The sequence below is a fragment of the Martes martes genome (assembly GCF_963455335.1).
Source record: "Martes martes genome assembly, chromosome: 2".
NCBI lineage: Eukaryota > Metazoa > Chordata > Mammalia > Carnivora > Mustelidae > Martes > Martes martes.
The window spans coordinates 155,239,428-155,262,819 of NC_137889.1; the positions used below are offsets into that span (position 1 = coordinate 155,239,428).

General features: G+C 38.2%; 1 protein-coding gene across 5 annotated transcripts in view; it reads right to left on the reverse strand.

The window, feature by feature from the left end:
• Positions 1-23,392, reverse strand: part of KCNIP4 (potassium voltage-gated channel interacting protein 4) — a gene marked incomplete at its 5' end in the record, with an annotated part of 1,129,227 nt that overhangs the window by 212,165 nt on the left and 893,670 nt on the right. Inside the window, one exon of one of the 5 annotated variants that reach the window (XM_080796871.1) lies at positions 22,736-22,847. The exons of the other annotated variants lie outside the window; for them this stretch is intronic. Within the exon in view, the coding sequence (XP_080652997.1) occupies positions 22,736-22,847 (112 nt within the window). Of the gene's footprint in view, positions 1-22,735; positions 22,848-23,392 lie in introns of those variants that run through there. 5 annotated transcript variants of the gene reach the window in all.

Genomic DNA, 23,392 nt, shown 5'->3' on the forward strand with positions numbered 1-23,392 from the left:
CTCATGTTTTATGATATTTCTCTTCCAACCTTGCGCCCTTTAGGAAGAAAGCCATATCATTAATAGAGTTGGTATATGGTTGTTAAAAAAGGGCTCTGCAACCAGACTTCCTACGCTCAAACCCTGGTTCCACAGTTGTGTGAACTTGGGTATAATCCTTAATATGATGTGCAAAATGAGGAAAATTGGAATATCTACTTGCTCAGTTATTGCAAGGATTCAAAGAAATAATAACATACAAATTCTTTGAGTAGCCCAGGCTCAGGGAGGTGTTTGGCATTATTTCTTTTTCTTTTAATATCACCGCTAGCTTGTTTAAGGTCAATAATGACATGCCGTGATTGTGTATAAAAAAGAAGAAATTCCCTAACAAATACACACTTCTAAGGTGTTTTCTTGTCAGTTCTCCAAATAGTTGTGATTAAATAAGGAGCATATATGATGAAAGTATGTATTCAGGGACTGAGCTCAATTGCCCCCTTCTCCCACATTGGAGTTGCTTCAATGAGCCTCCAGTTATTTCCCTGAAATATTTTATAAGAAATCAAGACTACTTGTAAACATACTTATGCCCTACAGAGTTCTAAAATAATTCAGGCAAGGAACAGTGGATATGAATGGCCAGGTTGTATTAAATGACTTTCTTCAGTAATGCTTTGACAAATTTAGGTGTAGCCTGAGAAGCCATAAAGAATCTGCTTCTCCTCACTCACTGAAAACTCCATTAGCTGGCCTTTCTTGGGTTCTGGTCATGTACACTTGGTGCTCGTTCCTGCTCTGCCTCTTCGTGAACCTCTCTGGTAGTGAATGTCCCAGAAAAGCTTTCACCACATGCACAGGGAGTGGGGACCCCGGCATATGTGCAGGGAACGGACATCCATGCAAAGCAGTCTTCTCATCCTGAGAAGGCCCCATCCAGCCAGGACCACAAACCATTGAGACTCTGACCAAAATGTATTCAATGCATTCAAATAATCCTGAACATCTACAAAATCCTAGCGCTATTTCAGGGGCTAAGAATCCAGCAGTGAACTACCAGAAGGAAAAACAACTAAGCAGACCTTAAGGAAAACAAAGTCGATTTGAAGGTAATGACATACTACGGGGACAAATGAAGCAGAAAAGGAAGTCAGATGGTCCTGAAGGAAAGGGCAGTAGATATGCAGTTTTAGATGGGAGAATCAGGGAGGAACCTGTGGGGACTTGAGATTTTGTGTAACAGATTGAATGTTTTCATCCTCCCCAAACTCATATAATGAAACCCTAATCTCAATAAGATGGTATTTGGTGGTGGGACCTTGGGAAAGTAATTGGGTCATGAGGGTGGAGCTTTCATAATGGGATTAGTGCCCTTCTATGAAGAGACCAGAGGGATAGTTAGCTTTTATCCCACCATGCAAGGACACAATGAGAAGCCGGCAGTCTGCAATTTGGAAGATGTCTCTTGGTAGGTCCTGACCAGGCTAGCACCCTGATCTTGGTCCTCCAGCCTCCTCCAGGACTGTGAGAAATAAATGTTTGTTGTTTAAGCCCCCCATTCTATAGTAATTTGTCACAGCAGCCTGGACAAATTAAGACCATGCAAATGAAGTACAGATATCAATCTTTTTTTTTTGTATTTTTGAAAAAAGATTCTGTTCTTCTTTGGTGTGACTTATGTCATGGATAACCAACATTCTGAAACATTTGCCTATTTAATAAATTGTCACTAATGAGAAATATTTTCCATTGCTTTTCTGCTTATAATTAGATACAAATCCCTCAAACAAAGAAGAGCCCAAGAAACAATAAACAGAATATGAGATGCCTGGGTGGCTCAGTTGTTGAGCATCTGCCTTCCGCTCAGGTCATGATCCCAGGGTCCTGGGATCGAGCCTTGCATAGGGCTCCCAGCTCAGTGAGAAGCCTCCTTCTCCCTCTCCCACTCCCCCTGCTTGTGTTCCCTCTCTCATTCTCTCTCTGTCAAATAAGTAAATAAAATCTTTTAAAATTTTTTTTAAAAAATAACAACTTATGAATTCAGTAAAAACTAAGTTTCTATTTATTAGCTTTTCAATAATAACTCCCAAAGCAGATCACAAAATGTGCAATAAATTATTTTTATGTTTGGGACTATTTAATAAGCAAAGGAAATGTTTTAAAGAAATCTCTGGTTGCTCAAAAAATCAAAACAAAACATTGTAAACTGAAAAGCTATTCAATTTTGTCAAGCCTCTGTACTCTGTAACAGGTCACACAAATCTTCTTTGTGGATAAAGCCCCAATTTCTGAGAGTTTGAAAGATGCTTATGGTTCTGAGAAATGAATACACTGATCTCTAGTGAAAAATGGAAGAATCCCAAACCTCATCAGAGGCAACAATTCAAACTATTACTGGAAATGAACAAAAAGTATACCTTTGAAACATACATTTAAAAAAAAAGTGAAAATTGATTAAGATAAATCAGCTTTCCATTAGTGTTTCACAAACTTAAATTGTCTTGCAATCACCTGAGTGCTTTTTTTTTTTTAATAATTTTATTTATTTATTTGACAGAGGAAAGATCACAAGTAGGCAGAGAGGCAGGCAGAGAGAGAGAGAGGAGGAAGCAGGCTCCCTGCTGTGCAGAGAACCGGATGTGGGGCTCGATCCCAGGACCCTGAGATCATGACCTGAGCCGAAGGCAGAGACTTTAACCCACTGAGCCACCCAGGCGCCCAATCACCTGAGTGCTTTTTAAAACTGCTAAGTGTTGGCTCCAATCTCAAGATGAGAATTTGAAAACAGAACCAGGGAATCTGAATGAGAATCAAGTACCTGGGAGATTCAGATCCAGGGGTCTTCAGACAGAAAAGATTTGGCTCTGGAATGCAATGAAATCAAACGATCCACTTTTGGATCTTTTGAAATCAAAAGATCCATTTCTATATAAGGAAATATTAATGCACTCTACACACAACCCATAAATATTTCCACACATTTTTTTAAAATCAAAAGTGGCTTTATAATTAACAAACTGTACTTTAACTCATAAAACTAGTCCTTTCCATTTGGAGATTATCAACAGGCCGTTTGGGGAAAGGACCTCTTTCCCATCCTTTGGTTTCCATGACGACACATTTTCCTTAAACCATCCTAGCATCAGTTGGTCCTCACTTCCTTCCTCTTTGTGGAAGAATGACTCATCTGATTGGTAAATTCAGGAAAAATAGCTTTCCTGCTTTGTTCATGGTCTCCATTTTGTTTTTCTGAGAGCAAACTCCCCACAAGGAGCAGGATTCCTTTCTGTTCTTTCAAACCTCAGTCTCCCTTGGGCAGCACCATCCTTCCCAGACTGTGGGGAAGGGTCGGGGGGCGGGTACATCCCAGGCAGCATCGCCTGTAACGGAGGTCAAGTCTACCTACTTTGAATCCAGTCAACAAGTCTGTGAGGCTCTCACACTGGGCTACAGCCTGCACCTGGTTTCTATCAGTAACAGACCATATTTTGTCCTCTTTCTCCCACACCTTTGTTAGTTCTTATTCATTCAAAATAAGGTAGGGGGAAAAGGGATGCTATTTCTCTGGCTCCCTTCAGAACCCTGATAGTCAGAACAAGGGCTTTTGTCCTATACGTGCAGACATCCGAGTAGCATTATTAATCATGGATCCAAATGCTGAAACCAACAAGGCATGTTTATCCCATTTTATTTAAAAAGAAGCCTAAAAAGTTTTATTTTTTTTTTATCATTTCAGTCATTCAATAGTAAAAGAAAAAAAAAGGAACTAAAAGTAAAAATTCATACTATCTAAATCACATGTTGGAATGTTGAAAAATATGTAAAAAATTTGTAGGTAATGAGAGTATGATTTATAACTAACTTGCAATCTCAACTTTAAGACATTTACCCAAATCTCCAAAGTTTGTTCAACTCATCTCTTATTCATCTGATTCGGACTTATACCAATGTACAAATATTTAGAATATTTTGACAGAATAGCATTGGGAAGTCATTTAATTTCTCCAATATTCAGTTTATTTTTTTCTGTAAAATGGGAATAAAAACTTACCTCTCTTCTTATAAAGCTGGAGTAGAAATGAAATGGGAGTACATATCATAGTGATTCATACACAATAAAATAATATGTCATTATGAATTGTTACTTCTTTTGTGAATTAGTATACTGAATATTCAAGAATTTGCTTTTTTTTTAAACTCAGAGAATCATGTAACACTGCTATATGTATTTTCTCAGATTAAATAGCAACGATTTAGAGGGGCCTGGATGGCTCAGTGGGTTAAAGCCACTGCCTTCGGCTCGGGTCATGATCTCAGGGTCCTGGGATCGAGCCCCGCATCAGGCTCTCTGCTCAGCAGGGAGCCTGCTTCCTCTCTTCTCCCTCCGCCTGCCTCTCTGCCTACTTGTGATCTGTCTGCCAAATAAATAAATAAAATCTTAAAAAAAAAAAGTGAGATCAGAATGTTCTCAGACTTGCTGTTTAAATAGCAATGATTTATTGAGGAAATCCTACACATATTAGGAAAGGTGCTATGTGATCTATGGATAATGAAGGAATAGTACCTGCTTCTTGTGTTCAAGAAGTTTTTTGTAAGAGAAAGATACAACACACATTGGGAACTAAAAGTAAAAAGAGAATAGGAGAGTGGATTTTGTGCAATAAAAGGCATAAGGAAAGAGGAGGCTGAGGAAATAAAAAGGGAATAGACTTGATTTTAAAGACAGCCTATCCTCTTAAATAGATTGAGGAGAGCAGGTGGATAATTTCAGGGGAGGCCAACACATTGGCAAAATTAGACAGGCATGGACATGGTGTGAGTACCTGAGCGGTTGCTCAAGCTGATTTCTGCTCTCAGGTAAACAGCTCACTAAACACTATTCTGTTTCTTTAAGGTAAACAAGGGTGCCTAGCAACTTCCCAATTATGGTTTTTGGTAAGAACGGGCAAAAGTATGATTTTAAAAATCTCTATAAAATCTCTTTAAACTGTCATTAAACAACCTTCCAATTTGTTATACTCCTAGCATAAAAGTTGTTCCATAAAACAAGCTTGAATTTTAGAAAATTGAAATAACTTGTCACAGATCCCACATTGGGTAAGGAATCCAAACCTACTACAATTTATATGTTTGACCATATGTATAGTTTACCTCTGGTCACATTGCCTGTTGATGAGGGTGAAAGTTAGATTTTATCATGAAGCTAGAAAGTATACCTCAACCACAGTTAACATATGTGATTCAAATATTTCATTATTCTTGTATCATCATTCTTACGATAATCTATATCTGCTTATGATAATCTGTATGCTGCTATCGGTCTAGCAGCATACAAAGAAAGTGCACCTCAGCCTGGGACTCAATAAGACTGTTTTTGTTTGTTTATTGGCGATAACTAACTGAACATTCTAGCTTTCGTCTTATTTTCTGATGACTTCTTCTAGCCACTCAGAGTTAAAATTCTGCCACAAAATTATTCTGAGCCATTTGTTAAGCCTGTTTTATGCTCACTACATTTATTTTCCTCAAGCAGTAATGTTATGAATATTGACTAAGTGCTTGGTTGATAGCCTGGAAATAAATATCTTTGCCTTATTTAAATTATCCCATTTTTCTCTGTCTTTGAAGGAAAAACAAAGCTAATACGGAGTAGTAATTAGTACTGAGATGGGACAGGGCCAGGTCCAATGTCAAGGATCCTAATTCTCACCTACAGAGTAAGACTTATTTATCATTATGCTAGAAAATTAGGGGAAAGATTATCTTAATTAGGAGGTACAATGCATAAATATTCTCTAGTAGCATATAGGGTCAAGAGGAAGGAGACATCTCTCATTTATTTACTTAATTTTAAGAAAAACTTTAATTCTACTTAGTTCTGTTTAATTTTATTTAACCAAGTTCTCTCTAACCAAGAGAAGGTGAAAAGAATGAAATAATAGTGTAATTAACTTAACTTTTAACCCTCTCCTTGGAACTTGCTTCTACTGTTTCCTGCCAGAAATGAGAGTGAATATGGCCAGCACTCACCCATATTAGAATAAGGCACAAGAAGAAGCAAGTCAAGGAAAGGATAACCAGAGTTGGTCAATTCCTATCCTTTATCCCTTCTTATATGTGATGTTGACCTCAGACCAGCACTCTCGATATCTCTTAATATGCAATGCTTTTGAGACATCAGCAGACTGTCTATGGCTTACTGTGCAAAGCATAAGCCAAGCCCATGAGCAAAGAGCATGGCACTGTCAGGAAATGCTCCCTACTGACACCATTATAATGAAGTGAGCAGAAGTTCTGTAAGAGGAGGTAGCTCATGGTGTAGCTGTCACAGGACACAGTTTCAAGCCATTCTTACCCATGTGAAATATTTCCCTCCATTCTCAGCTTGAGAAAATTCATTGAAAATTCAGCTGACAGACTTTCCTTAAAAATAATTATTCCAAGGTTTAAACTGTCCCTAAAGAATAGACATATTCAGGTCCCTCTGGAGTGTGGTAGGATGAAGAGATTTGTCTTCATGGAAAAATTTCTCCACTCACCTTAGACAGCCATTGGCAAAAATAGTTCATATTACTGTAAAATGTGTGTTTTTTAATATATTAGCTAGGCAGGTCAACTCAAACTTCACAAAGAATTTGCAACTATAGAATTTCTTTGCTGATTCTGCATTTTCCCTTGAGTACACCTATAAAATGCAAAGCTACATGTTAGTTTCATTGTTGATGTATTATAGAAGAGATATACAACAGTATTGAGGCCAGCTTACTATTTGGAGCATGATATTTTTAGTCTAAAATCTTATTAGGGACCTGGAACTTTTGTGCAAATTTTTAACGAGGTACATTTTCAAAAAGAGTTTAAGCTATACAATCACCTATTGTCATGAGGAATGCATCTGGCTAATTCTCTCCATGTCTCCTTGAATATTTGCAGCAATAGGAAGGTGTTATTCCCTCTTCTCACTCAGGTGATGTTTAGAAGCCTCTGGTAATTTCTTCAATGCACCAGTGATATTTAGGAATTGCTGAATACAGTGAAGACAGATGTGGGATTTGGGTATTTGTTCAAGTGCCTCAGTCTTCTAATTATTTTATCATTCTCCATTTTCCCCCTGTAATTTGTTTAAATCTGAAATCACATCACCAATTTACCTCATTTCTGCCAGGTCTTCAATATTTCCTGTTTATTTATTAGAGAATTTCTGTGACCAGGTCATTAATAACTACGAGTTTACTGACATGTAAAGTCATTCATACTTAATTCTATTCAAATGGATGTCTGAGAAAGTACTTGACCCCCAAATATACAATGTTGATTGTACTAATCCAAAGACCTTGGAATATTTCTTCATGTAACTTAGAGACTTAGAAAAACAAACAAACAAACAAAACTTAGCCCTCATAAGGAAGCTCAGAATGGGAAAATGAGAGCCACAGCTTCTGAAGTTTGTGGTTGATTCTAATTCCACTGTTTGGTTGCTCATAAAGTAGACAAGTTACTTAGCCTCTTTAGACAAATTTCCTAATCTATAAAAGTGGTTAGAAAAAAATATCTATGAACTATCTGATATGTGGCAGAACACAACCTAGTACAAGTTGCAACACAAAATATTCATGATCAGTATAAATAAATTTGTGTTTTGCACAGCTCTATTCATAGTGTCTGGGATCCTTTCTATCAGAAGTTATTTAAGAGGGGAGACTGAAGTAATCTTTAGAAAATTTGAATTACCATAAGGTTCATGCCCTGTCTCCGAACTATTCTGTCTCAACGTTACTTGACCATTTTGAAGATCTGTGAGGTTGGTATGATGGTGATCTCCAATGTGGGCAAGGAAATGAGGTTCAGAAAGGTTTGGAGATTTGCACAGGACTCAGCCAGAAAGTTTCAAGGGCAGATCTGATTTGACCTATGCCTTTCTATCTGCAAAACTCAGTGTTTCTTAACCTCAGTATCGTTCTGCCTCTAAAAGCAAGCTCTATCATTAATTTGCAAAGGGACCCTGTATACCTAATTATTTTATTATGACCTATATAACGTCAGGGAATTTGAGGGGATAGATTTTCATATCTTCTTAGCCAAATAACTAATTTTTGGTTTTAGAGTTTGTTACACAAACAACATTATTTGTTGTTTATTGTTACTTGAGATGTTTGTTATCACTTGAGATGAATATGGGCATATCTCTAACAAGAGACACGACTCTTCCTCCCTGCTACTTAACTTCATCTAAGTAAAATGCATATATTAGTAAGGGTCAGGAAATATTTGAGTGTTTATAACAATGATCTTATGCATGTCAATTTTCCTTCTAAATCCATACAAATGCAGGAATTGTTTCATCTAGTGTAAGACTATGCCATTTGTTCTCTTTCAATAAATTATCCAAAGCCTACTAAGCATCAGTCTTGGTGGGTGTGATGGGCATTGATGATTGGGAAGTTTGGTACTGTTTCATACAGACAGGTCATCCTGATTGGCAAGAGAACAGGGCAGGAAGATCATTTTCAAGCTACAATGGAAATTTCATGTCTGTACAAAATAAGATTCCTAATGTTAGTTTAAAAGTCATTTGCCATGGGGTGCCTGGGTGACTCAGTCTGTTAAGCATCTGCCTTCAGCTCAGGTCCTGAACCCAGGGTTCTGGGATGGAGCTCCACATCAGGCTCCTTGTTCAGCAGCAATGCTTCTCCCTCTGCCCCACCCCCTGCTCACTCATTCTCTCTCTCTCAAATAAATAGGTAAAATTAAAAAAAAAAAAAGTCATTAACAGTTCAGCACTAAGATGGTTTCTTCATTGAGCTGGCCAATATGGTCTTTCAGGTCAACCTTCAAAATGTTCCCTAACCAACAGCACATAGTGATAGTGCCACGCATACAAACCACTGGGAATACTTACGTTATAGTGGGGCAAGTAAATTTGTGCAACTCCTTTATAAAGCAATTTGACCTTATATGTCATGAGATTTGAAACACTTCATTCTTTTGTGTCATTAATCCTTCTCTTAACATGCTACCCTAAGAATATAATTCTAACTATATAAGCAACTTAATACACAAAGGTTTTATTAAGGAATTTTTCAAATACTAGAAAAAATGCAAATACCTTACATGTCCTAAAATCAGGGTAAGTAATTTATACACACACATTTATAGACTATAGTGTAGGCATTAAAATATGAAGGATCTGTGAGCTAATATAAAAATACTTATGTTCTAATATTGAATTTAAAGCTACATAAAATTTTGTAATTTTTAAGTATTATTTTGAAGTTAAAGGAACAAATTTATGTGTAGAAAAGTAAAAGTAGATAGAAAATATTACCAGTGTTATGATTCAGTGGGTCTAGGGGTATTTTCTTCATATTTCTTTCTTTCTCTGTATTCATAAAATTTCTGTAATGATTGTTCATTACTTTTATAATGAAAAAATATACTCTTTTCAACACTTAGTTTTGTTTTCCAGTGAATTCCAATCTATGATGTTTTTAGACTTAGGTTCAGTTTTATGATTACGAATATATGTATATATAAAAAAGTTTACACACTGTTTGATCATGCCTCAACCCAGTGGTCTCAAGATAAGAGGAGCTGATTTTGCTTATCTTCCTGCCCCTGGGATGTTAGGGAACACCTCGAGATATTTCTGGTTGTCACAGCTTGGGAAAAGATACTACTGGCATTTAATAGGTAGAAGCCTGGAATGCTGCCAATTGTCCTATAATGCAGAGGACAGACAGCAGCCACAGTGAAGCATTAGTTAGCCCAAAATATTAATAGTGTCAGGGTTAAAACACCTTGTCTAAAACAAAATGATTAAAAATTAAATCAGTTCAAGACAGTTGTGGAACTAGAACAAACAATTCTATAATTTATATGGAACCACAAAAGACTCTGAATAGTCAAAGCAATATTGAAGAAGAAGAGCAAACCTGGAGGTAGCACAATTCTGGACTTCAAGTTATATTACAAAACTATGATGATCAAGACAGTATACTACTGGTACAAAAACAGACATAGATCAATGGAACAGAATAGAAAACCCAGAAATAAACCCACAACTATATGGTCAATTAATCTTCAATAAAGCAGGAAAGAATAACCAATGGGAAAGATAGTCTCTTCTATTTTCCCCAACACTTGGTGTTGGAAAACTAGACAGCAACATGCAAAAGAAAGAAGACCATTTTCTTACTCCATACACAAAAATAAATTCAAAATGGATTAAAGACCTAAATGTGAGACCTGAAACCATAAAAATCCTAAAAGAGAAAACGGGCAGTAACTTCTTTGATATTCAGCCATAACAATTTTTTCCTAGATAAGTCTCCTGAGGCAAGAGAACCAAAAGCAAAAAGAAACTATTGGGACTATGTTAAAAACCTTCTGCACAGCACAGGAAACAATCAACAAAACTAAAAGGCAACCTATGGAATGAGAGAAGAGACTTGCAAATTACATACCCAATGAAAGGCTAGCATCCAAAATACATAAAGAACTTATAAAACTCAACACCTAGAAAACAATCCAATTAAAAATGAGCATAAGACACAAACAGACATTTCTCCAAAAAGACATGTGGATGGCCAACAGACATATGAAGTGATGTTCATCATCACTTACCATCAGGGAAATGCAAATCCAAATGACAATGAGAGATTACCTCTCACCAGTCAAAATGGCTAAAATCAACAACACAACAAACAAAATGTGTTGTTGAAGATGTCAAGATGTCAAGAAAAAGGAACATTCATGCATAGTTGATAGGAATGCAAACTGGTACAGCTACAGTGGAGAACAGTATGGAAGTTCCTCAAAAAGTTAAAAACAGGGCACCTGGGTGGTTCAGTTGGTTAAGCAACTAACTTCAGCTCAGGTCATGATCCCGTTGTCCTAGGATCAAGTCCCACATTGGGCTTCCAGCTCCACGGGGAGTCTGCTTCTCCCTCTGACCTTCTCCCCTCTAATGCTCTCTCACTCTATCTCTCTAAAATAAATAAATAAAATCTTTAATAAAAAGGTTAAAAATAGAACTTTCCCTAAGATTGGTAATCTCACTACTGGGTATTTACCCAAAGAATACAAAAACCCTAACTCTGAGAGATATATGCACCCCTATGTTTACTAGCATACTAGTAAATACTAGTAAATACTAGTAAATACATATTGTAAATACTAGCAGCAGTATTTACAATAGCTAAGATATGGAAGCAGCCTGTGTATATTGATTGATGAATGGATAAAGAAGATGTGGGGTGTATGTGTGTGTGTGTGTGTGTGTGTACATATACATATATGTGTGTGTATATGTGTGTATGTATATATATATTATATATATATACACATTATATATACATATAATTCAGCCATAAAGAAGAATGAAATTCTTTGCAATAACATAGATGAAGCTAGAGAGTATAATGCTAAACAAAATAAGTCAGTCAGAGAAAGACAAGTATCATATGATTTCACTCATATGTGGAATTTAAGAAACAAAAAAAAATGAGGAAAGGGAAAGAGAGAGAGAGAAAATATGAGAAACCAAGAAACAGACTCTTAATTATACAGAACAAACTGATGGTTACCAGAGAGGAGGCAGGCAGGGGCATGAGGTAAATAGGTGATGGGGATTAAGGAGCACACTTATCTTGATGAACACTGGGTGCTGTATGGAAGTGTTGAATCACTATATTATACACCTGAAACTAATATAATAATACTGTATGTTAACTAATTGGAATTAAAATAAACACTTAAAAAAAGACTATTATGGAAACTCAGAGAAGTTTTTTATCAAGACCTCTGAGTAAATTGTTTATCCATTATCTACCCATCCCTTCCATAAGGATCTAAGGATATAGAAGTAAGTGCTGTGCCTATGTGGTGCTTGAAATTTAGCAAAAGAGAAACATAGAAACCAAGAGTTTAATGTAGTTTGAAGTGCTAAGATAAAGTGCTTTAGTTTAACAAATTCTGTTTTAAGTGTTGGACACTTAATCCAACTCAGTGGTTCAAGGGAGGATTCTGGAACAGATGGCTCTGGAGCTGAGCTTAAATGATAAGAAGGAGTTAATCAGGTGAAGACCGATGGGATTCGTATTCTAGAAGGAGGGACATTCAGAGTGCAAGCAAAGGCATAAAGCAGGAAACATCATGAAGTGCTTGAAAAAAACAAGTTTGATAGCAATGGAGCATAAAATGGGCAAAGGAGCTCATGAGGAAGAGGCAGAGAGGCCTCAGAGCCAGAGTGTCTTTTACTGCTTGAGGAAGTCAAGACCTGCTTCTCAGAGAACAAGAATATGAGCCAAGAGTTGAAGACTGAAAAGACATTTCCAGGAGTATGAGGAGGGAAGAGCATTTGGGGAGAGAGAACAGTATATGCAAAGATGTGGCAGCTGGAGAAAGCATGAGCTATTCAAGGAACCTCAATAGTTCCTTGTGCTGGAACAGGAAAAAGCAGAAGGAGGAAAAGAAGGCAGTGGTCCAATCCCATCTTTGTATCAGACTCGAAGAACATGGAGATTTTATGCTGTAGGTGATACAGAAGCATCTTGAGCATGAGCTCAATCCCCCCTCTTTGGGAATGCTTCAACTGTGAGAATATGAAGTAGATTGGAAGAGAAAAGGATAGGGATGAGGTTAAGATGAGACAAGTATATTGATGTAAAAAGTCCATCAAAGATGCAGCTGAGAAACCCACAGATAAAAATTTGTTGAGCCTCCATTATATACTTTCTACTGCTCTTGACCTGATAGAAATTCAAGGAAAATTCACTCAGTACTAAGGTAGAGTGGTCCCTTTTCCCAAACTGAAGAAAAGATGAATTATACAAATGAAGCTATTTGGGGAATAGTGCATGAAAGTTTATTATTATTGTGTGATGTTGTACAACATACATCAGGACTGATTGAATTCAGATTAGGGGTGAAAGGTGGTAAGAATAAGATCTAGTCTGTGCATTTGGGTAAAAGAGGCATTGTGGGAGAAACAGGAATAAAATGTGAGTCAGAATCTAAAAGCTGGGATCAACATGAGTTTTCCTTGAAAATGTGAAAATAGGTTGTATCAATTGTTAGTAGTTGCTAAGAATGAGTGATGCCAAATGCTAAAAGTGTCACTCAGATTCAGCTCAAAGGTCACCTTTGTGAGTCCTTTCTGAAACTCCCCATCTTCTAAATGGGACTAACCACTTGTCCGTATGTTCCTAGGGGGTACACCAGCATTCTTGCACCGATGTGAGACCCGGGCAATTTGCTAAACTGATGCATTTGCATGTTCATTTGTATGTAAACCCCTATTAGCCAAATCTGTGCTTCCTGTTCCCAATTACTAGCACAGCACTTGGTACACAGATCACATTTAAGATCCTTTCTTTCATGGATGATTTGTTAAAAGAAAATGACATGCTCAAAATTGTGTCACTTAAGCCAAGTCATCGAACCAGGGCTAATGGCTCAACTAATTGAAGTTTCAACCTCCCCCAGAAATAAGTTATAACCTATCAGTCAGAATTTTCTTTTCTTTTTCTTTCTTTCTTTCTTTCTCCTTCTTCTTCTTCTTTTTTTTATGAGTATTTTTATTCGCTCCAGCCCATCGACAAGGAAACTGAGTGTTGGAAAGATCAGGTCATTAATCCAAAGTCACCCAACAAGTAAACAACAAAGCTGGAGTTTAAATTAAACCCACATAGATTTGAGTCAGGAATTTTCTGATAAGCACCAATGAGGCACTCGATCACATGAATGCTCGCCATCCCCCAGAGGAAGATGCCTTGTTTTGTATAACTAATACCTTGGTCTTCCCCCTAAGGAAATTGACTTTGCCTGGAACCAATCTTTCTTTTGCTATTAACTCCCTACCCCACCGTCCTTTCTATAAAAACCTTCCATTTTGTACAACTCCTCAGAGCTCCCCTCTACTTGCTGCATGGGACGCTGCTTGATTCATGAGTCACTTAATAAAACCAACTAGACCTTTTAATTTACTGGATTGAGTTTTTGTTCTTTGTCAGACTGAATGAATGACCATGTTTAGTGACAAGTATGAGAGATGCGAAGGACAAAGACGGCCATGATACTAATGGTATAAGTAGTACTCAATAGTTGTTGAGCTCTCTGTTCCAGTCACTAGGCTACGCAGAACTTTAACAAATATTTAATTTACTTCTCAAAACAATCACAATAATCAATGAGGTAGCTACTATTATTCTCCCCATTTTACATGTGAGAAAACTGAGGTCAAGTGTGGTTATAAACCTTGTCTGAGACCATGAGGCCAATACAAGGCAGAAAGGTACGCTGACTTCAGATCTACCTTACTTTAAAGAACGTGATCTTACCCACTATTCATATATTTTTCATTTTCTTTCTTTTAAAGATATATTTATTTATTTATTGTGGTGGGGTGGGGACAGAGGAGAGAAACTCAGACTTCATGGTGAGCATGGAGCCCAAAGTGGCGGTTAATCTCATGACCCCAAGATCATGACCTGAGCTGTAATCAAGAGCAGAATGCTAAACAGACTAAGCCACCCAGGTGCCCCTCTATATTTTTCATTTTCAAGAGAATCTAGATTTAAGATGGTATTATTAAGAAAAACATTTTGTTGATTCAATGTATTTGCCCTACACCCAAAAGGCTCAATATAATGCAATACTGTGAGGACCAGTATAATTGGACAAGTTGAAATATGTCTTTAACAAATACAGTGGCTAAGGGTTTATAAATTCAGTGGAAGAGGCATAATGCCACCTGTCCTAGTGGCAACGAAACCTAAGTTGAAAATCAGTAAAAGGGGCAACTCAGACTGTCTAGCCCAGCACTGACTCATTGTGTAACAAAATCATGTGGATGACTTAATTTATGTAAGTACCTCTAAATTGGCCTAGACATGTGGAGTTAAGGGAAAAGAAGACATTTCATTCAACAAACACATACATGCTAATTCAAATTATTTGTTCATTTGGCAGATAATTTCATCAATCCCCCAAAGAGAAACTCAATTCCTGTCCATTCAATGAGACTGAGGGCTCAGAAAATCTAGACAAGTTTCCAAAGAGAAATATCTCACCAATCTCAGACCCCTTCTCAACAGGTCCCTTTACTGCCAACTCTAGAACAGGGATTGGCAAATTACAGTGATGCAAATCTGTCCTGCTGTCTGTTTGTATTCTCCGTAGGCTTAACATTGTTTTACATTTAAAATGATTAAAATTAAAAAAAAAACATAATATTTTGTGACATAAAAATTTTATTAATATTCAGATTTGCATCTCTCTTCAGAATGTTTTATTGGAACATAGCCATGAGCTATGTTCTGTGTTACAAAAGAGTTGACTACTTAGAACAGACTGCTTGCATGGTCCACAAAGCCTATAGTATTTACTATAGAACAGAAGGCTGACCACTGCTCCAGAATAAAGTTTTGCAGGTGCCAAAGACCTCAGTGAAGAACACATTGCTCATATCACGCCTTTGGCCTCTCAGATTTGTGGCTCTCAAAGTGTGGCCCCTTGACAGCTGCATGAGGCTAAAGTGAGAAGTCATTAGAAATTTAAATTCTCAGACCCTCACCTAGATATACTGAGTCAGAAACACTGAGGGTAGAGTCCCCTCTTCTGTAGTATATAACAAGCCATGAAAGTGATTCTGACACACAGTAAAATTTGAGAGTCACTGGAGTAACTCAAGGAATTTGAACATGTGATTCCAAAGTAATTACAAGGAAGGCATTTACTGGCTCCTAATTGTGCTCCAGGCACTGAGCTACGTATCTCACTTATATGTTGTATTCCCTACAACAATCTCAAAAAGTTGGGTTTATTAGACTCATTTTACAGAAAAAGGAACTGAAGCTCAGGAAGGTGAAGCAACCTGTTCAAAGTTACTGAATTAAACTTGAAACTAGATCTGTCTGCTATGTACCCTACACACTTGCCCTTCTTCTTACTCTGCGCTCCTTCTGATCGTGTCTGAGGAGAAAGCAGCCCCTTCCATTCTGAGGGAGCTGCCCTGGTTTATGCCAGACCTTGGCATTCTCTTAGTGAATATAAGCACTTTGAATTTCACAGAATATCAACCTCAGACAAGACCACTCTGTACTTTTGATCGATCGAGACAAAAAAGCAAGATCACTCTATCATCATATGTGAGAAGAGGCAACAATACGAACCTTGTTTAAACCACAAAAATGACCAAAGTTTCCCCATCCTAGTTACTGCAGCTTGTTTCTTTGCCAACTGCAGCTCTCGCCTCTGTGTAGTCTATACTACTTATAGAAGAGATTTATTAAGATCATCATAGAATTAGGCTGGCTTCTTGACTTTATTTAATCCAGAGCAAAGCCCCAGTTCCAAAATCATAATCCCCCAACAGAAGCGCAAGTGCACTAAGTCTGTTCTCATATCTCCTTACTGAGCTGTTCCACTGCTCTCCACGGTATGGATTCCCCCTCTCCTGCAAAGAGCAATGAGGCCAAATTATTCAAACACAGGTGTGATCCTAACCTTTGGCTGGAGGCCATTGAAATGTACAACGTCTCCACCTTCATCTCTCCTTGCCATTAAGAATCCAGCTCTCTGCTCCTAGCTAGGGTGGGGAATGGGTTCTCAAAGTAAGCAAAACTGAAAAATAATATTCCACAAACCTGTCAGTACCAAGTACATTGCCAGATCTGGAGCAGACACTTGGTATCTCAAATAGGTTAAAGGACTTTTAGAATCAAGCTGATTACAAATGATGATTTCAGGAAACTGCTTTAAAATATGTGTGTGTGTGTGTGTGTGTGTGTGTGTGTGTGTGTGTGTATAAAATATTTATTTCATAGCCTCCAGTTTCTGTCAGTCTTTTGATTCAATGCCACCACCGTCTTCTTTCAATCTTCCTTGAAAACTTCCAATGGGATGGGATGGCTGTTCTCTTCAAAATCTTATAAAACCCTTTCTCCCTCTCATCAGACTCTTTTTTGTTTTGGATTAGTTATTCAAGTTTGTACTCTTATCAAAATGCCCTTTTGTCCTCTATGTCCCTTCACACAGTAGGTGCTTGATACATACGTGTTTGATTTCACGTGTAAATTTAAGGCTAGGGGCACCTGGGTGGCTCAGTGGGTTAAAGCCTCTGCCTCCTGCTCAGGTCATGATCCCAGGGTCCTGGGCTCAAGCCCTGCATCGGGCTCTCTGCTCGGCAGGGAGCCTGATTCCCCCTCTCTCTCTGCCTCCTCTCTGCCTACTTGTGATCTCTGTCTGTGAAATTAAAAAAATAATAATAATAAAATAAATAAATTTAAGACTTTTTTTTCCCCCAGTTATAAAACTGAAAGGGCTACTTTCCCAGCCAAATCAAAGCTCATGTAAGCTGGGCTTTTTCAGCTTACTGCTGGATATCTCACTTGGAATTATTTCTCATGGTCATGGGGTTCTAATGAACAGCTGCTCCAGATGCCTTTGGTATGTGGGTATCTTTACTCTGCAGTGGGATTTTGATCTGAAATCTCTCTCACAGAAAAAAAAATCAAAATCAAAACAAAACAAAACAAAACAAAAACCAATGCAGCCAACTAATCAACAGTTTCCAGGCTACCATGGAAACTTGAAAGAGGCCCTGGAGGCCATCAATTATGTAGCCTAAGAAGAAATACACAGGCACCATTACTCTATGAGACTAAATGGCACTCACACTGTAATGTTTTGAGTGTCTTCTTATGGTAGATAGCATGGATAATTACATAATCAAGAAGAAAGAATAAAACTGTGTTAATTCCCTTTGACACTCTCCGTTGAATTCTGCATTGTGGACCATGCTCCTGTGTTGGCATATAGAATTACCTCACCCAGAGTCGTGCATATGGAAACTACATAAGGACCTTGCTGGCCTATGAAGATGATATACTTCTCTTTATCCATAAAAATCCAGCCTAAAAGTCAGCTCTTCCAGGGAGTCATCTCTGATCACTTCTAGCTGTTCCGTTTGGACTTAATTACTTTCCATTCTTCTTCTGTATCTTGGACTTACATATACTGATCTACTGTAATGTATTGCCTTTCCTTTATATTCCCCATTTACCTAAACAAGTGAGAGTTCTGTGAGGTTAGAGACTATCTTTAATTCATCTTTGTATCCTGGGCCTAGCGGAGTGCCTGGCATATTGCAGACAAGGGAGAAATATTTTCAAAGACAAGCCACTGCCAAAACACAAATGGCAAAGTGATGCTCATTATTGATGGGCACATAGGAGTACATTATACCACTCTCTGTACTGTGCTTCATATGATTTTCCAAAATGAAAGATTCAAAATAATTGAAGACCTTGCAAAATGTCAATATACCTATCTGAACTGTTAAGTTCCCACCGTTAATAGTGCTACCATATCTGTAACTACAACCTCTGTGTGCTTTCCACTTCTTTTTTTCTCTCAAGAAAGAGATTTAAAATCTAACAATGTTGTCCTAAAATAAAATACAATTATGGTATCTCAGAACAAGTGCAGGCCAAAGGTATTATAGTAAACATGAATTTCTGGAAAAACTGGAAATTGACAGTTCACATTAAGTATTTTATTGAGAAGGGCAATCTATAGATTTTTGCCCTGTTGTCTGTCACCTGAATTGTTCCAAGAGCATAACTAATATTTCTGCTTCCATGATTTTACTACAGAATTCATCTTCATCTACTCCCAGAATGAACCTCTAAAACAGTGGTCTGTCACATTGCTCACTTTTCCCCCCAAAGTTGAAGACTTTGAATCAATGGTTCTTCACTGGTTGAAGAATAAGTAGATACTCCTAGCGTTGAACTTCACGCCACCTCTTCAGCTACATCTCCCATTTCAACTTTCTGACACCTATGTGTGTGAATGCCACTGCCCTTATCTATGAACTTAAGGGCACAACTCATGCTCTTTGCTTAGCCTAGAATGTTCTTCTTCCCTTCTCTAACTTGGGAAGTCCTTCTCACATTGCGAAGTCCTGTATAACCGTTTCCTTCCGGAATGTACCATTCCATCCATGCTTCTGCAAGCCATTTCTCCCTAATGCCCAGCATTTATATTCTTCTGTCTTGTTTGGTAAATTGTTTCCCTTCCTAGAATGTATGTTCACCGAAAGTACATTCCTTTAATGTTTATCTTGCACACCTCTCTACCATCCAAGCCTACCAGAGAACACTACACGCATTTAGAATTCAACAAGACATATACCATATGTTAAATGTATGAAATAATAAGATCCATTTTCTGAGTGTTATTCATAGTTTTCTTTATTAATGAGTGGATATGTGTAAAACCTCAAATCATCATATTAAAATCCCTTTAGTCTTTTGAATCCTCTTTATAAATTGCTTTTGTTTCCTAAACCTTGAATTTCAACCAAAGGAGAACTGTATCTTCAAAATGAGGTTTTTTCAAAATCAGAATCTAATTTAGGTGGAAGCAGAAATGTTTCTCTTTATTCTTTTTTACCCATGGCTAATTTTCATTAGCCATTATAGATGATAATACTATGGTAACATTGCTTTATGCCAACAAAACTACAGACCCTCTCATTCAAATAGATTCAGAACTACTTTCTAAGTAAATCGATGCATAGTCATACTAGAGAAAATGCTCCATAGTTGCACCAGCAAAGAATCATTGCCCCTGAGGATAGTATAAGAGTTCAGTGTGGCCTAAAAGAATCTCAAGGTTCTGCCCTGAGATTCATCTTCATTTCTCCACCAAAAAGAATGGTTAATTCCCTGGCCTTATTGTGGGCTGTATTTTCTAGAGCAGTCAGTGAGAAGTTTGGCAGTCTACATTGGGATAGCCTTTTTGGGAATTTTTATCATTTGTAGGTAGAAAGGTTGAGGGATAATCTAATAGTTTGTGATTTTCTCTGTATTTTGTGCCTTTTTCTTATTCTTTCACTTGGCTGGTGGTCAGCTACTCACTGGATACTACCCACAGCCTGAGAATACACAGACAGGAGGCCTCTGCCATAGTTCTCATGGTCTTATTGAGTCTCACTGTTGGATTCTACCTGAAATAGGTATTTATGGCCATTGAGTGTACATCACAGATAGTCAAAATGCAGTGCAGGTCTCAGAGATAAAGAAGCTCAGGAGACCACTTGGCTTGGCTGCTTTTGTTCCAATTCGCCACCAGTCTATGATACAGCCAGTAGATTGGCTTAGCTCACTTACATGCCATGCTTGGATCCCACACTTGGGTTGGAGTCGACACCTTGTAGAAATTGTGTGGTTGTTGTGTAATCTTTCCTACGGAAGTATTTCCCCCCAGAAATCTCTCAGGGTGTTAGTGGACTGTTTAGGACAAGATATCAGAATTCAGGACATTTCCCACATATATTTTCATTCACTCTCTTTTCCAATACTAGGGAAAAGAAATCAGTAAAAAGTGTGGTATGGTAGAAAAACTATAACCATATGCTGTTTAGTAGTTCTTGGTTTTGGTCCTGTCTCTCCTCCGGTTAGTTTTGCCTCTGGTAAATCAGTTAACCTCTTTGGGTTGTAGCTGTTTCCTATGTAAAACGAAAGAGTTGAACTAGATCAGCATTTTCTAATACGTACTTTAGAACAAAAAATGATAGACTTGTCAAGTAAAATGGGTTATACCTCATGTATGGTGGTACCAGCATCTTTGAATTTTAGCACAATGGTGACTTTTATATTGAGCCCAAATTGCCCCCAGCTTATTGGACATTTTACATAATAGCTATAAAAGTGTAGGTACATCATCTATATGTGTGTGTGTGCATAGAAATATCAAATCATTTATGGATATGGATATTAGTTGAAAATGAATATCGATATCCACCCCACAAAAGACATTTCGGACTAGCACAAAAATCTGTGATTGTAGTTGAGGGAGTCAGGTTTACAGTTCTACTTTTCATATTGTTGGCACTCAAACTTGAAGTTTTCATGTGAAAATCTTCAACTTTAAGTGACATAAAATAGAAGTTAAGAAGAAAAGCTGAGTCACTTGCAGGGGTCTTAAACCTGGGAACTTTGACTTTAAATGCATTCATTATCAACATGGGCAATAAAAGAATAAAAGTGCTACCTTATAGCACTGGGAAGGTTGACTTCCTCAATACCCCCATGGCTGTTGTCATTTAGCAAATGCTTCACCTGGCTATGAGACCAAGCCCTCTGGAGTATTATCCATTAAATTTGGGGGCTATTGCTCAGCCAAGTTCAGAGAACAAAAACTAATATGGTGACAGAATTTAACAAAGGGAAACTATTCCCATTACAGAAATTGAAATGATCTCATCTGCATTTTATTACAATACCAGCATTAGAACACTGAGGCAGAATCTTGAAACAATGCAAAGGTTGCTCTGTAGCACTTGGAGAAGTTTGCTGGTGCATTATTTTCCTTCCAAGGGTTAAATAAAATCACTGTGTAATATGAGAAAAGGAAGAAACTAGTTTCTGAGGTTTTACTTAATCCCATGACAACATTGTTCTCTTGTGTGCCTAAGCAGAGCTTGTCACAGAGTGAGAATATTTACAAGAAGATATGAAAATTACATGGGAACTAATGTTTTTACAGAAATCTAAATAGTTAGAACCTAACAAACTCACTTTGTTAAAAAAAAAAAAAAAAGACTTCCTAAAGAGAAGATACATTGACCATTATAACATATTAACAGAAACAACCTGTATACCGGATGTAGTTTGGGATGATGTCGTTGTAGCCATCAGGTCTTAGCTCCTGTAGTTAGAAAGATGAGAAGCATGGCAGGCTTAAATATTTCCATCATCTTCCAACATTACACACAACATGAGAAGTGAACAATCATAAAAAACTCGGCAATAAAAGATCCTTCCCTTATCTGGAAGGAATATTAGCAAGTGTCTTAGGAACTACTTTCTTTTGCCTGGGAAGATAGGAGAGCTTAGATGTAGAATTGACCTTGGATGCGAGGTTTAAATAATTCAAAGTATCTTATTTCAGTAGAAAAATTATTTCATGAAAAAATAAGTGTGCATATATATGGTATATATGTCTCTATATTCACCCATACACACATCTATTCATATTATTAAAGCAGAGTTAGTCAACATTTTTACCCCACCTTTGAATAATAAAATTGATTTGAGTAGTAAAATTTGTATTAGATGGATAAAATATTTGTTGATAGCAACAGTGATGCCCTGTGCATATGGGTTCCCACTCAAGAGATGAGCAAAGTGGCTCATTGGGAAATGTAAATGAAACACTTTTGCAAATTAAGTGTTCAAGAACATTTTTGCCAAACACCCATTAACTCAATTTTAACTGAAAAGCCTACCCATTTTACATCATAATCAACAACCCAACTCCACCCCCACACCTCCTACTTAATGAGGCACACACAGATATTTCCCTCATAAATCAGGGTACTCCTCCAGAGAATAAAATTCCTAATGACATTAAGGCGTGGTAGCCATCATGAACTTGACAACCAAAAAACAACCTGTATTACCACCCCATAGTAGAGAGTCTTAACTTCGCACCTTGGAAATATATTTAACCCACAATATCACCTTACACTCAAGAGCTTTCAAAGAGAAAGAAGTATCCCTTCCCTCCCAGTGTCAAATATCTGGGTAAACAGACATGAACTGTCCAGTGCTAGGCTGCTGCACGGCAAGCATGCATATTTTAAAACTTTTACTTTGGGTATCAAGCCTCCTCAACTTCTGCAGTTTCTGTATCCAGCTCCGAACCAGACCTGACCAACCACACAGAGTGGGAGCGACCACTTTACCTTCCGAAAAATCAATCAGTCCCAGCAAATGAAGCAGCTTCAGAGATGCACATATAATCACAACAATACCCACTGTTTGCAGTCCTTCCGACTCCCACTCGAGAGTCAACATCTTTCAAGCTGGCAGAGCATCCCAGCCTCCGGACCCCTTTGGAGCGGAGGGAGTTAATTAGAGAATCCGAGCAATCTCTGGCTTGGAACAAAGAGTCGCGAGGGGGGAAAGTGAGCAGCTCCTCGCAGACGCACCGGGCGGAGCAGCGGCCCCCCGGGGTGAGGACCGGCCGGGGCTGGAGTCCAGCCTCTCATGCTGATGCTGGCATTTCCTAGCGGGGTCCCCCAACCAGAGCGCGCCTCCCTCCGGGCTCTGCGCTGCCGCCAGCGGGTACTTGCACTTAGAGCTGCGAGGGGAGCATCTGTTGGAGAGCGAGAGACTTTGCTCTGTCCGTGGAGAGGAGGGACACTCCCAGGAAACTTGCCCTGGAGAGCACCGCGGCGCTCCACGCGCTGACGACGCGGCGCGGGCTGAGCAGGCTGGCTGCGCGCTAGTTTGCTGCCTGGGAAGCCAGCGAATGCCCCCTTTTGGCCCAAGCAGCGGCTCTCTCCTCCCAGAGCTCGCGCCGCCAGACAGCTCAGCCCCCTCTCGGGATGCTAGGACAG